General features: G+C 44.8%; 1 protein-coding gene across 1 annotated transcript in view; it reads left to right on the forward strand.

The window, feature by feature from the left end:
- The window catches only part of SMAD4 (SMAD family member 4), a 308,776-nt gene that overhangs the window by 217,490 nt on the left and 74,261 nt on the right, over positions 1–17,025 (forward strand). The window contains exons 8-9 of the mRNA XM_078674808.1: positions 3,121–3,171; positions 9,193–9,376. Coding sequence (XP_078530934.1) covers positions 3,121–3,171; positions 9,193–9,376 — 235 coding nt within the window. The remainder of the gene's footprint in view (positions 1–3,120; positions 3,172–9,192; positions 9,377–17,025) is intronic.

Consider the following 17,025-nt stretch of genomic DNA (forward strand, 5'->3'; position numbering starts at 1 on the left):
TACACGTGTCCTCAAGAAGATCTTTCCTTTTATTCCTGAGAAACTATTTAAAGCAGTGGTTATCACGCTGATCACCTCGCATCTAGACTATTGTAACGACATGTTTCTGATTATCAATAACTACTCGCTGAACAAACTTCAGACGGTGCAAAATGTGGCTGCGTGACTCATCCTGAACATCCCGAAACATCTTTCAGTGTAAGAAGGTCTTTAAAATCTTCACTGGCAACATATTAGACCGAGCATGTTCTTCAAGGCATTTAATATAGTTCATCTTGCACTTCTTAATAAGGGAGCATTGGCAATCGGGTCCATCTTTCATTGGTACAGGCTGACTAGGCATTGAGATCAGCCGCTGGCAAGAAAGTTGCAGTCCCTAAATTTCTAAAGGGAAAATGGCTCAATCCTTCTCAGTAAGACAACACTAAGGGTCTTGACTCTTTTCTCAGCAAGGCTGAGCCAACCTTAAATAATCAAACAACACAAATGCCAGCGCTGAGGACATAAACTTAAGCTGCTTTTCGGGGGGAATGGTTGTTATGAAGGTAACATAATAACCTGCTTTTGAATTTGCAAAAATGAATTTTGGTTCCGGGTCACATAAAATATCAGACTGTAATTATGATTGTAAATAGCAAGAGGATTTTCCTCTAATAGGACCATCTAAAACTGTAATTTGGAGAAAAACGTTGGTCGTATTTTGTATTTTTGCAGTTTTGCTGACACCGGGACCTGTGTGTGTGTGTAAGAGTGGACAGTGGTAGTGTGGTTTGAATGTTTGGCCAAGAGTGTGGGAAATGGATAGCGTGCCGTAATTTTTGTTTGGTAATAATTGTATTGTATATAAATGTATATAGTCTGTATGTTTCATTTGTATTTCCATGCACAAATAATTATGTGTCAAAAAATCAGGTATGTCTAAAAAAAGAGTAATAAAAATGTATTTTTGCAAATTCAAAAGCAGGTTATTATGTTACGTTCATAACAACCATTCCCCCCGAAAAGCAGCTTAAGTTTATGTCCTCAGCGCTGGCATTTGTGTTGTTCAATCCTTCTCAGTGGCAGCTGCTAAATTATGGAACACCTTGCCTACATATATCACTGAGACTGACTCCTTCGTTGCCTTTCGAAAACATTTTAAAACCTTGCTTTTCACGTCTAAGTTGTGTAATGTTGGATTTACTAGTTGTCCTGCCTTTTTTCTTTTCTTTTTTTGCAGTTTAGGGTTGTCTCTATCTTTTCCTACTGAGGAATCCCGGTTAGGGCCTAGGAATTCCTTAGGTGCAGCGTCTTAATACTTGTGGGTTAAGAGCGCTTTATAAATCCCTTTTCATTTAATTTAATTTGTACTGATGCACAACTCTCCTTTGCGTCTACTGACTTTCAAAACAGTCTTCCTCATAGTGATCACCTCAGCTCATTGCGTGAGTGCGCTTCTAGCTCGGTCCTTTCACTCATAGTACACAACGTTTTCCCCCAGACAAGCTGTTGTAGACTAGGGCAGCATTTTAGTCGAAGTTTGTGACGCCCTTTCACGTCATACAATCCATCACCTTTTTAGCATTCTTTACTTTACCTCACACCTCGGAGGAGAGGCTCATCACTTGGATCCCAAAAGAGTTTTTACATCGATCGTACCAAAGATCATCGAATGGATGAGTAGTAGTTTGTGGGGTTCACTAGGGCGAAGAAGGCTAAGGAAGTGTAGAAAAGGACCATAACAAGGTGGATAGTCCTCTGTATAAAAATCAGCCACTCATTGGCCAAGAATCATCCCCTGGAGTGTCTAAGGCCTATACGATCTGAGCAATGGTAGCAACTACTGTGTTGGCGTCCTTTTCTGGACACCTATTTGGGCAGTCATGGGCTTCACTCTATATGCTCAAGCAGGCACTACTGCTTTGATAGCCAGGTGCGTCAGGGAGGACACTTTGCCCTTTTTGGTCCTTCAGAATGTTCTGGTTTGAATCAATACACAGGTCCACCACCTTGGGAAGTATTGCTTTGATGTCTATTCACATGTTGAGGAATCTGCAGTTAGAAGTATCCATCGGAAGAACAAATTACTTACCTTCAGTAATGTTCTTTCTGGTGGATGCTCTGTCTAACGGCAGACTGTTCTCTGCTCTCACTATTCTGTGGAATTAACTCTTCTCTTCATCTGTAACAGGGCCCAGTTTAGAGGTCTGGACTTTGTCGCATCTGTTTTCTAATTGAGCGCTACGTCCGGCGTGGACAGAATCGAGAAATAAATGTATTTCAGCGCGCAGTGCTGGCACTTATATGTGACTGGCATCATTTCTGGGGCTGGATGTAGTCGATGTGAAGCCACACAACGTGTGCAGGTGCGCAAGAGCAATGCCTAGAAAAAGTCTCCCGATCCTGTCTGGTGACTGGGAATGAACACATGGTAATATCAATTTAGCCTAGGTGACATTTTGTTTACGCTGGCATAATCACATGCCATTTCGGGGGTTTCTTGTTACACAAAATACCTGGAATTACACGATAACACCCTATCATCTAATTGAGATTATGTTCTAGTAAAAATCCTATCGCAGGAAGAAAGTTAACAACCCAACATGAGCTAGGACACATTTCAGACTAAACAATACTGCATTTCACTTACAAATAATAATTCCTGCAAAGAAAAAAAATTACATAAATGCCACCCAACCTTGATATTAATGCCTCATTTAAAAAAATGGATAGAATCATTTGCCTTCAACCTAGTTTTATTTGGGACCTAGTGTTTCACCCTACAGGATCTGTTATGCTCTTCTTGTCTCTAGGTCCCAGCTAGTTTGTAGAAAGCTGCAAGGGAAACCATTAATCGAATAGCATTTAAAATTACAATTTGGACTTTCATCTTTTTGAGAGAAAAAAAATACATGCTCTTACTAAATATAAGATTTTGAAGCTCTACATCTCTGCACCTTCAGAAGTAAGTATATCAAAAGTGCCGGTTATACCTGACCCGCCTAATATTTATTTTTTTCTTTGCTTCTGCCTTGAACTCATTTTTTCCAGACTTTTGTTTTTAATGCTGTGCTATTACGATTGTGTGAACACATAGGAGGCGAGACTGTCTATTTTAAATACACTATTTCTCTTTTGCAGGGCCTGTTCACAATGAACTTGCATTCCAGACTCCTATATCTAATCATCCAGGTAAGTGTGCTTTGGTAGTAGCTTAATAGTTTATGATGAATAAATTATTCAATCCATGATGGTATGCCAGACTACAATTCCTGTATCCCAAGATGATAGTAAAAATACTCCTGTGATTAGATTAGAAACTCTAACTCAGTACATAGTAAATAGTACCGAATTACATTACCGTCTCCTCAGTAATTTACTTTAGAACTTCCGTAATATGTATGTAAAATAGAACAGTTAAAACAAACATACTCTAACATATTGCATTAAAGATGGGAGTTACGTAGCTGGCAACACAGTGCCTCAAATTAGGGGTAAAGATGAGATCACTAGATTCAGTACCTCCGGATACAGTAGATATCCATTCATAAAGTTCAGTCTGACAATTTTGTTCAATTAGAATGGCACATAGTGTGGGAAGAATATGCACTGAAAGGCCTAGTTTAGGGAAAGAGAATTTAAGGTGATTTATTAAGCCAAACAACTCTAATCCCATTGCACTAACAAAGGTCAGTTGCTCGCTACCGTCTGGCCTCTCAGTTCTGTTCTCCAAATGGTGCTGTACATGGTTCAAGGATAGCACCCCCTAAACCTCCTTCAGACTTAAACTAGCTCTTCTCTGTCTCCAGTGTTTCCTAGTTTTAGCATGGCAAAGTCTGTTGAACTCATTAAATATAGGAGGCGAAAGCCATGACGTTTGAGCTTCAGAATCTCGTTCTAGCTCACAAGGAGAGGCTGGGAAGGGATGAGAAGAAGGTAGAAGGGGTGCTAAGGTAGAAGGGCATGGGTATCCCATCTACATCATCATTTCAAGCAATAGAAATGCCCCTGCTAGTTTTAATTCCCCTACAGTGATTGTTCCATTCTACACCACAGGTGGTGCATGTGTGTTACCAGGACTGGAGACCATTGGGTTTGCTTCTATGGCTTAGTAGTTGAGCTTTTCTGAGCAGACTGTTGCCGCATTGAGTCATCTTGTTTCAGGTTGAAATTAAGCTGTCCTGGAGTTGTGACAGTGAGCATCTGAAACATGCCAGCATGAAAGATGCTGTGATTCAGATATTTTGGCTGTCCCATATCGAATGAACGTCAAGGCTCACGGAAGGAAAGATGGGATCTAACATGAAATCCGTGGAAAAATTAAATTGCCTGGGCAGGATAAAAGGAAAGAAAGTAAATGATTTTGAATGCTTACATTACCCTATGTATATTTAGCTGTAGTACAGAATCCAAAGCTGCTTGCGTTTGCTGTACTATTTGCTGGTATGGACTGAAGAGGTAGGAGGATCACCACTCAAAGGTAACAAGCCATCAACCTGACTAAAATAGCAGTAGCAGTTTCCTAAGCTCATAGTAAGGGCAGCAGGCCAAGGTGGATTAGTGAGGGCCACAAGAGGAATAGTGTCAATTACACCTGCTTTATAAGTGAGAAACCAGGTTAAGAGAGACTGCCAAACAAAAGATCTAGTAGTGCCCCTCAGCCAGCCATTTGTGATGCAAACACTGAGGACTAAAACTTTGATTCAGCAGAGATTGTCATTTTCCCAGAAATTATTGGAGTCACAAGAGGTAGAAATCCTATATTACAAAAAGGAAATAGCAAGCTTTTCGGTGAAAAGGAAGACTGGACAGAGTCTGTTACACCTCCCACTGAGTTGTGCTCATATGAAGAAGAGTGTTAGTAGTCCGACATACCTGTCCGAGAATCTCAGACAGGTGACTACGGCCCTGAACCCCAAAATTATTACAAGTCCACACACATACATATTGGTATTTCACAAAAAAAATCATATTTATTAGTAACTATTCTACAAATGCGGAGCGTAAAAGTAATTACTGTAATTATTAAGAATTGGAAACAAAATGAATAAAAGAATGAGCACTGATTCATATTTCATTACACATATCTAACTAATTTGCCTAATTCTTACCAATGTTAAAAGTAACAGATTTACAGGTATGTTTGCATTAGACAAGCCCTGCAGTTAGTGATTCCACTCTCATCTTCACTTCATCAACCAATCTGTCTGCATTGTCCTGACCATATTGCCAGAAACTTTTATATATTTTGTTTACGTGGAAGTCTATGAGCAAGGTGTGATCTGTTAATATTTGAGTCTTGTTTCATTTATGTTACACAATCAACAATGCTTATGCTTAGATTTTAGGAAACACACTGAGCACCCATAATTTAAAAGCTGTAAGGCCTTAGTTGAAAAATGCCCCATTAATTTTGAACCGGCCTGCATTTTCTGGCCCTAAACTAGTATTGTGCACGTGAATGCAATATTAGCACATGCCATTGGTGTAGTTTTTTCGTATGCCCTGGCTTAGTTGATGTTGTAGTTGAAGGTTAGGGATGAGAAAGGGATGCATTGTTTATTAGCGAGTTACTTTTTTGCACTGAGCAATGCGAGAGCAGCCCTGACTCAGACTGACCACCTCCTGTCATCCACCAAATGGAGTGCTTCATGAAAAGGAGAAACGCATGATGAAAGCAGTTCTGACACGTTCTCAAAAAGCCCACATCCTGCCTCCACTGAGGAGGTGCTTTCTGAAGAGAGATATTTTTTCCAGGGATGCACACACAGAGAGAGAGAAAAAAAACATGACTAACAAGTAGGATTACAGATATTTTTTTTTTTTACTCATCTAGATGTTATGTATATTGGCTCCATGTTGAGCTCGCTTCGGCTGTTGCTGAAGAGAGGATAAGCACAACTGAGGATTGGGGAATAGATTATTTTCTCCCAGGGCAAGAAGGAAGAGGAGATCTACACTCCTATGCTAAGCAGGTTTCCGGTAGCAATGAACGGAGGATGCCTACGATGGCTAGCACAAGCTCGATAGAGTGGAGACCAATATTATGTGCAGTGCACAAGTTGTCCAAATGGAGCCTACCATTCACAGATCAACTCTTGAAACAGACTTTGTCTGCACCGACTCAGTAAAAGCATTGGATCCCAGTTTTGTGGATTGGATTGTCCGAATGAGAGTTCCGCCACAGATGAAAATATTTAAAGGCCTGAGATTATTTATGCTGCCACCACTGCCAGTCACTACATATCTTGGGTTGAGAGGCTGGGAGAAGTGTTTTAGCTTTGTATGACTATCATGTGTAAAAACATAGAATAAACTAGAAAATTTGCTTGGGCAGGACAGCACAAGTTTTCAAAGTCAAGCAGAGTACATTCATCTGAAGAGCATGTGAAGGCTTGTCTACAAGGGTATGTGGCAGAAGGAGCCTGGTGGCTGCCCCCTCCTCACATTGCACCAGCCAATGTGCTTGCTATCTGTGGAATGCTCCTGAACACCAAGTTCCTCCCCCTCAGCTCCCTCCACTCCGGTTTCATGATGGTCCGGCATCAAAGCCTGAATGCTGTGTGGTGTAGTTTTTAGGTTTCGCCTGGTGTCCGCTACGCAGCAGCGTTCGCGCCGGCGAAATCTTATGTTAGAACAGTATGGGGGCTTTGTCCCGCCTGCTCTTCCATTGGCTAGCTCCATAAATGGAGGCTAGCCATTGGAAGAGAGATCTGTCCGTCATTGCCGGAGCAGATTCGTGGGCGTTCCGGCGATTTTTACTCATCCGCCCCTTTTTTTGTCGTCACGAAGAGGTGGGCCCATTGTGGGTGTTTACTTTTTTTTTTTTTGCCTGATGTTTGCGGCCGCCATTTTTTCATGGAGCTGGGGCTGAGCGGATGCTCGAGATGTTTCTTCTAGTGTAAAGAGGTTACTCTGGTTTATGAAGACGTCCCTTCGGTGTGTACAGATGTCACTCTGGTTTGTAAAGATGACCCTTTGGTTTGTAAATATGTTATTCTCTCTGATTCGTACAGTGTTGCAGTTTGTAACGAAGGATACACCACTCTAGTTCATCATTGGCCTCTGTGGAATCGTATGATGTCATCGACCGTGAGATCAGGATCGATAGATTGCATACGTGATCACCATGCACCTTTACATTGCTTTGTGCTGCCTCGAGCCGCCCCCGATGACGGCCTGATACAGAGGCCTGGAGCCTGCGCGCGCGGGCTGAGCTCTGTGTCTCCAGCCACAGGCCTTGCTCTGCGGTGCAGCATTTTTATGTCATCTGCATCTGGCACAGAAGCGTTTTTTCCGCCTGACGTGCGGGGATGGGGAAGTGGTGCTGAGAAGCACGTATGGTCCCGATGCGCCCTTTCAGCATCGACCGCAAACAGCAAGGCAAGGGTTCATTCCCAGCAGGGCCTGCCACGTCTTTCATGTTCCAGAGGCCAATAAGCGCAGGTCTATTGTGTTAATGATGAAAGGATCCACTTAGGCATTAGAAGGACATTTACCTTTTGGTATGTGCAATCGAAATACAACCGCCTCGTGGCTGGCTCTCTCCAGTGTTGTAAGTACCTTCATCATTAACCAGGAATCTCCTTTACTCCTAGGCTATTCCTTCCCGTCCTCCTCCCACGCCTTACTCCAGACGTTCAGCACAGAGATGCTAACTCTGCTCAGGTGCTATGGATCCAATAAAGGGGTTGACCGACCGGCATCCTCCTCGATCTTACCCAAGCCTCCACCGCAACATGGCGGGGCAGAACCACCGTGGCATCTGCACTAACGCCCCAAAAGAACCTGCAAGGGACCAATAAGAGCTGGAAGTAGAGATGCCATCCTGGATTTCAGAAGGTCAATCAAGGTTGTTGAAGTGAAGGAGCAATATAGATGTCTTTACATTTTATTTTTAACTTGTCACATTCGCTGTACGTTCAAAGGCAGGAAGGGGACATGTGCAAAGTACTTATGCAGTACCAAAAAAGTGATAAAGTCGAAATTAAAATAGCAATTCCAAAACGGATTAAAAAAACTTGATAGAAAATAATTAAACAAAGGACACGTGGCTCTGGGTGTGTGTGTGTGTGGCTGGCTCTGGGTGTGTGTGTGTGGTAGTAATTGCTGTCTGCTGAGCTCGTCCGTAGGGTACAATAGGTCTCACATTTGCAAGAGATTAAGCTAATGGCGATGTAAATGACAATGCCATTTTTTTATGTTATCAAAACCAACACATAAATACAAATTTTGTCATTTACAATGCCAATAGCTCTAACTTTTCCAAAGGCGAAACCATTGCATTGTAAATGCTTGTTTTTCTTTCACTTCACAGATGCATATTCTCGGTTTATCAGTTGTTTCTGTTAAGACAGCAGAGGTATTAGGAGATAGTGATTTGTCAAGGATCAGGAAGTATTTGATTATGTGGTAAAACCAAGATCTGAACTCTTGCATCCTAATTTCAGAATCAGTAAATTAGCCATTAGACTACATATGTCCTTTACTTCTTTCATCTCGGCATTGTGTTAGTCTTGAAATTTCCTAAGCCTTATGAACAGGAGCCTGGACGTAACGTAATGTAAACCATGTGTTGTAGTCCGTTCTTTTCCTTTCGCCAAAGTCGTTGTTTTTCCTTTAGTCTTAATTCTGTTATATTATCTGATTTTCATTAAAGGAGTTAATCATGCAGCTCATACTTCGCTTTTTATTCGAAAGCATTTTAACCATCAGTTGCATAGAAGAGCATGATAAGTGTAGTCTGTCTGAGATTGTATTTGAGAAAATATGTGATTGGGGCGGTGGGGTGATGTGTGTGTAGATAAAAGGATCAGTGCTAAGCAGCACACTGTACAGTTGTGTATTTGCACCATGAGGAAAATAAAGCAATGTGCAGTAAAAGTACCTTTGTGTAGCACCCTGGTCTCTATGGCCACAGTCCCCTCCATCTCCCCCTCCCTTCCACCCGCCCCCACCCCAGGTGCCTTTCCTCCAGCTTGAGAGACCGAGAACGCTTTGAGGAAGTATTTGGTTGCTGAGCTTTGTACATGTGTGGTACAAATGACAGCATTATTCAACATGTTGAAGTGAATTTAGGGTAATTAGGGCTGAAAATACACGTTACTGCAAAATGATGAGCAACCTTTTCTGATATCACAGCGGCACTGGGTAACTGTCTTCTAATATTATTTAGGTAGCACTCCAGTATTTAACTTATGCTTTTTTCTCTAGCTCCCGAGTACTGGTGCTCCATCGCTTACTTCGAAATGGACGTGCAAGTTGGGGAGACATTTAAGGTTCCTTCAAACTGCCCCATTGTGACTGTGGATGGCTATGTCGATCCTTCAGGTGGTGACCGATTTTGTCTCGGACAGCTTTCTAATGTTCACAGAACAGAAGCTATAGAAAGAGCAAGGTATATAGTAGTGCAGTTTTCCTTTAATCCATTTTGTTAGCAATTGTAGTGCTGCCGTTTTCTTTGAAATCTTGCACACAGTAGACTCTGTTTTCTCTATCTTTTTCCCTTTCTTAATTTTAATTCCAGCTATTACATTTTCTCCATTAACTGAATGCAGTAAATACGATTTGCCTAGTGCCATACTGTTATTGCTGTCCATCTACACTGGGCTGCCTTATCTCGGTGTGAACACCAGAAATGTTCTGTTTGTTTTGTATTTCCCTTTCATCCATCTCACCCCACCCACAAGCAGAATATTAGTTAATTCTGTACCAGCAACGATCGTGATTAACTTTGGTCATTTCTGTGGTTGTTTTATGTTTATAACCTGTGTTTTTTCATTAATCACTTTACTACCTGTTTTTTGTTTCATAACTTCTTTATCTCCTGTCGTTTCTTAAATCTTCAGTTTAATCTGCCGATTAACATTCTTGATTCTTTTTAACTTTCATACTGTATGTTGTATGTAATATTTAAAAGCATGTCTCATTCTTCTTTATTTCCCCATATATCCTAACATGAAAGTGGCTCATTATTAAGGTTTGTTTGGCTGCATAATCTGCAAAGAGCAGACAAAAGGTGAATTAGACCAATGAGTCACTTTCTTTTTTTCTGTAGAGACTGTAGGGTGATAACTCAAAGTCAAAACGCATCGAACAACCCAGTAGTTTTTCAAAATACCCATTCTTCTTCCTTGTACCTATTCCTGCTTTTTAGGTCTCGCTGAGTCAGCGCATTAGCTGCTCTGCGAAACATTTTGCCGGTTTTAAGAGTGCTACCAAAGGCTTGGCCACCAGCTTGCGATTACACGCACAATGACGAGCAGAGGCGCCATATGGCTTTCCTCTCTCGTCATGGTGCGCACACATCGCAAACCAATCGCCAGCCTACTTTCACTTTTCCCATTGTGTGTGCGCATGCTCCACTCGCGTCTACGTGCACCACTCGCGTCCACTTTTTGCATGCACTTTTCTTATTTTTCTTACAGCGCGGCACATCAGTATTGGTGCCAACTCGTCTTCTTTTTTAAAATGCGGGTAATGCAGGTTAATTTAACTGTGTGTATGTATATATATATAACACGCACGAAGTGCTGTTTGTGTTAAGATTGTATTGTTTTTCTTTCCTTCAGCGCAGCACATCAGTATTGGCGCCAGCGCGTCTTTTTTGTTTAAAATGTGGGTTTATTTAACAAAAAAGATATTTATATATTTATGTTTGCAACGCGGAACGCTTTAAGAATAGCGTCCCGCGCCTTGCCTTTGTTAGGCTTTCATTTCACGCACACACTAGGATCCTGGTCTTTTCAGGGCAGCCGACCCTGCCTCACAACCCCCATCCATGCCGATTCCACAATAGGGCGTGAGGTATTCCTTTTCTCTGCTCCTTTGTTCCCCTTTGACACGAAAACGAATGGTCTCTCGTGCCTGTTCGAACTAACGAAAGCTCTAAACCGCTTCAAACTTTGCAGCACTATGCTACCGCGTGCGCCGTCGCTTCACAGACCAGTGCAGTCAGACATCAGCAGAAAAACTTATTTTGTGTTATAGTGGCTCTTATTGTTACACCGTGTCAGCTGCGTGCGATGCCCTCGAGTTGTGTCGCGGTCAGTACTAGATGGAGGGCAAAACCCAAGAGTGAGGCCTCTAAGCACTAGCCAACAGCCTAAATTACACCCCTCGCAGCTCTCTTTTTCCCATTGAGAAGTCTGTGGTATTGTCAGGCAGTGACATGCCAGGAGTGACCTGTGCTATGAAGGAGTTTGACTCCACAGTCATCGAGTTTTCGAGGTGTAATCGTGAGAAGGTAATTCATCCAGTCCAGGTTTTCTGCCCATTCCTAGACATGTAAGGCAGATTTTATAAAGAGATAAACAGGACTTCAAATCTCAGATAACCACAAGCGGAAGGGGGGATTTGACATCTGTAAGGATTACAGTTATGGATCTGCACACTACCCTTACACAGAACCCTTGTAACTGAGCAGTCATCCAGCCGAAACTGGCGCACACCTTTGTTCGGCTTCAGAAAGCTGAACCAACCGTGCTGTGATTTTAATCTCAAGATCACAGCGAGCCCTTAACCCCCTGGGCTATCCTATTGACTCCAGATATACTCATAAAACATACTGGCCTTTGCACTGGGAATCCAAGCGGCTCTGTTTCAAAAATGTGTTCGTTCGAGACATGTGGGCTTCTGAATTCATATCTATAGCATAGATCGCCACCTAGTGTTGGGTCCGGATGATTGCACATTGTTGTCCTGGAAGAGTCTTCGAAGTATCACGAGATAGGTGGCTCCTCCCCTGGACTACAGTGCGCATGGGCATCGACTCCATCCTCAGATTGTTTTTTTCCGCCATTGGGTTCGGATGTAATTTCGTTATCTCCAGTTCGGAATCAACATAAACTTTTTCGAGGCCCGAAGGCCTTTCAAACCGTCGGTATTGTTTACGTTCGGTGCCCGGTTCTGTTCCGACTCGGAGAGTCGGATGCCCAGGGAGTCGAGTGACTCTTCGGTGATTGAGGCCCAGTCGACGCAGCAAGACTTCGACGACGCGACAGGGAACGGAGCCCGTTCAAGAAGTGTCCCGTGTGTGGATCGAAGTATCCACACATCGACGTCCACCCGGTGTGCAACAAGTGCCTGTCGCCTTACCACGACGAAGCCAGCTGTATGGCTTGTGCCAGGTTTCGTTCGAAGAAGACGATTCGGCTTCGGCGCGTGGCGCGCCTCGAGGCCCGGCAGTCGGCCCCGGTGGACATCTTCGACAACGAAGAAGCAGACGAACAAGAGGTTCAGTTGCAGATTTCACCTCCAACGGTGGACATCGACTACGAAGCGGATGTCGAAGGCCAAGACGTTGAAGAAGTCGTCGACGAGGTAGGAGACGACAATGAGGCCTATGGGGCCATGGAAGATAGCTCAGAGAACGAGCTATGCCCCGTTCGAACAATTACAAAGGCTCAGGTCGAGGGATCGCCACACGGCCTTACCCAAGACCTTATACCAGGATCCACGGCCCCGCCTTCAGACCCGGCTACGGACACTTTAGCTGAGCCACCATTGCCGAAAACGAAACCGAAAGTGAAACCATCGGTGCCGACAAAAACAAAAGTGGTTGAGACGCCATCGAAACCGAAGACGTCTGTTCCTCCGTCGACACCCTCGTCTTCCGAGGGGTCGGGGCCACCAAAGCCGAAGAAAACCACCAAGCCGGTCAAGGCGGGCAAAGGCGTCGAGCCGAAAATGGTCTAGGGCGTCGAGCCGGAATCAAGCAAGGGCGTCGAGCCGAAGTCCAAACAGGGCGTCGAGCCGAAGTCTAGCAAGGGCGTCGAGCCGAAGACTGGGGCCACGAAACCAGTGACCCAGCCTGCCGGACCGAAACTGCCTGCGTCGACGTCTCATGACAAGGACGGAGGGCGTAGCGCCCCGAAGACGGATGCTCCTACGCCTCGGACGGAAAAGACAGTGTCATCGGCGATCGAGTCTTCACATGTTGGTGGACCGAGATCGGCTGTCGGGTCGACGAAACCGTCCGCTTCCTTTACGAAGCAGGTCGCGGACTCCCTGAAACGCATCAGACACAAGGCTTCGGCGGAGGTACAGAAGACACCTTCCGTCCCGAAGCAATCGGTGCCAGCGCCGAAGTCGTCGACGCCAATCCTCTTCACGTTGCCGCCGAAGGTGGTGCCGAAGGCCTTCGCACCACGATCGGTGCCCGGGGACTCTGCGGGGTCGAAGCCAACTCATCCGGCTGGGAGCTTGAAGCATCGGCCACCCTTGCTGGAGGAGCAATCGGAGCATTTCATCGATGCCGACACCAGAAAACATACTCTTTACAAGAGAAAGATCACGGCGTCGCAGCCTTTGGAGTCATTCACAATTCCTCTAAAGCGCAAAAGGCCTGCTCCAGATTCACCAGTCTTGGTCGAACCAATAGTTCCTCAGACTACAAGGATTGCGACACTCTCACCCACTTATTCGGATGGAGAGGATGCTGGGGAAGAGGACGAGGAATACAATTTTCCTGCCAACACAGAGCCTGATGAACAACAGGACTCGTGGGTTCCACCGCACGGCGCTCAGGACGTTCAATCACTGACTGACCACTACCTCAACGCTATGACCTCTATAATAAATGAGGCTGCACCTTTGCAGTTAAAAAGAGTCTCCACTAAAATCTCCAACCCATGGTATGACGGAAGTCTCAATGAGGATAGACGAGACATGCGACTGGCAGAACGCACCTGGAGATCAGCTCCCTCCGCACTGCACCTAAAAACTCTGAAGAAAAAGAGAAACGCTTATTTCAGGAAAATAAAACGCTCAAAACTAGACTTCAGCCTCCAGCTCGACCAAGCAAAAAACCGTCTGAGAAAACTGTTTGAGCTAATCAAAACACAATCCAAGGAACAATCCCAACCACTCAGCACGGTGCGCGAAGCTCCCTCCTGTGAAGACTTCTCGGCTTTCTTTATCCAAAAAACTGACAACATAAAGAGCGATCTCCTCATGGACGCAAGCCTCTACTCCAAACCCCACTGCATAGCACCCATTGAACCTAAAAACAATGCTACATGGTCATCCTTTGGTACATACTCTGAAGAAGAAATTGGTAAACTGCTCAGCACCTTGAAACCATCCAATCACTTCACGGACCCCCTTCCGGCTAACGCTGTAAAAGACTTTGCCCCTTTGCTTATCTCACTCTGGACTAAAATTATCAACGGCTCCCTTCAACAAGGAACCATTCCTGACTCCCTCAAAATTGGACAAGTCACACCTCTACTAAAGAAACCTACAGCCGACCCCTCTGATCTGAACAATTACCGTCCCATCACTAATATCCCCACTCTCGCCAAACTACTGGAAAAATGCGTACAACTACAATTGACTAAACACATTGAACAATTTGATCTCCTCAATCCTCATCAATCAGGCTTTCGAGCAGGGCACAGTACAGAAACTGCTATGACCCACATAATTGACGACGCACTTCAAATGCTAGACCAAAACGACACCTGCCTCCTCATCCTTCTTGATCTCTCTTCAGCTTTCGACACCGTCAAACATGAAAAATTACTCGAACTACTAAGCACAAGAATGGGTTTATCTGGAACTGTTCTGAAGTGGTTCACTTCCTTTCTACACAACAGGTCGCAGAAATTCAAGAGCAACAACCTGATGTCCTTGCCAATACCTGTAACACTGGGCGTCCCCCAAGGATCCTCCTTATCCCCAACTCTGTTCAACCTAGTATGGAACCTCTCACCACCTTGCTACAAGCATCCAACTTACACTTTCACATGTACGCCGATGACACCCAACTATATCTCAAACTACAATCCCCCAAAGACATTTTGCTCCTGAACTCAACGATCAGAAGCACCCAATCTTGGCTTGCCGATAATCATCTCAAACTCAATGCTCTGAAAACAGAGTTCCTTCTGATCTCACCTCCAGCGAAGATCTCCACCACTCAAAGTTGGCTCAAACACCTAACGGCACTCAATGTCCAACCCACCATAGTGGACTCAGCAAAATCTCTAGGCATAACTCTCGACACCAATCTAAACATGCAGCAACACATCAGCAAGGCAACTAAGGGAGCGAATTTCCAAATAAATACCCTGAGGAAACTTAAACCGTTCCTACCAGCCAATGACTTCCAAACCGCAGTACAAGCTCTAGTCATCCCTCGAATAGAATATGTCAGCGCCGCCCTCTGCGGACTACCACTAACTACCACTGCACCCCTAAGAGCCTCTCTAAATGCTGCAGCGAGGCTCATCACTGGGTCAAAAAAGCACTCTCATATTTCCCCTGAACTGAAATCCCTGAACTGGCTGCCTTTTGAAGCCAGAATACATCTGAAAATAGCCTGCATGACCCACAAGGCGGTACACCTGAACTCTCCCGGCTACCTCACTCAGAATTTGACAATCTCTGGCGGCGCTAGAAACACTAGAGGCACAAACAATCTTCTGCTGAAACCCCGCAGATTCCGGAAGGAAAAAACATATAAACGCGCCTTCTCAGGAATGGCACCCACAATCTGGAACTCACTCCCCCCCCGAAACTAGGCTCATCTCTTCCACTACACTCTTTAAGAAAGAAGTGAAAGCTATCCTCCTGGCAAAATACACCTAAACTATTAATTCGGTCTCCTTTAGATTATGCACAGAACTGTATTACGTGTTTGATACCGCTGCATATCTGCATTACTTGTATTATTGTTCTACTGATTTACAGGATTGGTTTTGCCTTCATTTATTTGTACTGTAAGCTCCTCTGATTTATTGGTTTGACTATGTTCCCTAATGTACCCCTCTATGTAAAGCGCTCTGATATCTGCAAAGATCTTGTTCGCGCTATATAAAACTTTCAAAATAAAATAAATAAAAATAGAGGCGGGTGACCAAGGGGGTCAGCACACCGCCCATGACCCTCAGGTGTACCACGTCAAGACCTCTCCCACTGAGGATTCTGTGGCATTTAATGCCTTATTTGAGAGGGCAGCTAAAAACCATGACGTAGAACTGCATGCTGACCCTATTGAGGTGGACTTCCTTTTTTGACACTTTTTCAACAGCTGAAAAGACTGTAAAAACTCTTCCAATGCTGAAGGGAGTCCTGAAACATGCTGCGGACATCTTTAAGGAACCCACGCGGTCCAGGGTAGTCAACCCTAGAATTGAAAAAAAATACAGGCCAGCACCTGGCGACCCTACCTACATCAAGGGCCAGTTGCCGTTGGACTCTCTAGTCGTTTCTAATGCCCGCAAGAGGGCGAATTCGCAAACAACTGGTGAAGCTCCTCCCCCGGACAAAGAATCCAAGGTGCTGGAGGCATCAGGGAAGAGAGTAGCAGCTCAGGCGGCCAATATCTGGCGTATCTCTAACACGCAGGCACTCTTGGCTAGATACGACAGGGCACACTACGACACACTAGAGACCCTGTTGCAGCATCTACCCGACCAATATAAAGAGGCAGGGGAAATGCTTATCCAGGAAGGGAAGCTCATCTCCAACGCTTCCAGTAAGTGTGCACTGGACGTTGCGGACACTGCAGCCAGGGCAATAAACACCAGTGTGATGTTGAGATGTTGAGACGTCAGGCATGGCTCAGAATCTCCGGTTTTAAGCCAGAGATACAAACTACCATCCTCAACCAGCCGGTAAACCCTGACAGATTATTTGGTCCTGAGGTGGATACCACCCTGGAAAAAATAAAGAAGGATACCGAGACTGCTAAGTCCATGGGGGCCCTCCAGTCCCGACAGTTTCGTGGGAGCACTTTTCGTCGCTCAGGCAATAGAGGTGTTTCCAGAGGCCAGATGTCACAACAAACACAATTCAATAAAGGTGGGGCACAATCCTCTTACACCAAGCAGAGTAGAGGAGGATACCGGGGCAACAGCACCAAGGGCAGAGGCAGGGGCAACAACAACTCCCGTTCCTCCGCCACCAACAAACAGTGACTCCCTGTCACTGCCCCCCGACCATCCAACACCTGTCGGGGGGAGACTCCAGCAGTTCCTGCCAGTCTGGAAATCCATCACCACAGACGGGTGGGTCAGGAAGCTTATCCAGTTTGGTTATTGT

This window comes from Lissotriton helveticus, chromosome 2_1 (assembly GCF_964261635.1).
Source record: "Lissotriton helveticus chromosome 2_1, aLisHel1.1, whole genome shotgun sequence".
In the NCBI taxonomy this organism is placed as follows: domain Eukaryota; kingdom Metazoa; phylum Chordata; class Amphibia; order Caudata; family Salamandridae; genus Lissotriton; species Lissotriton helveticus.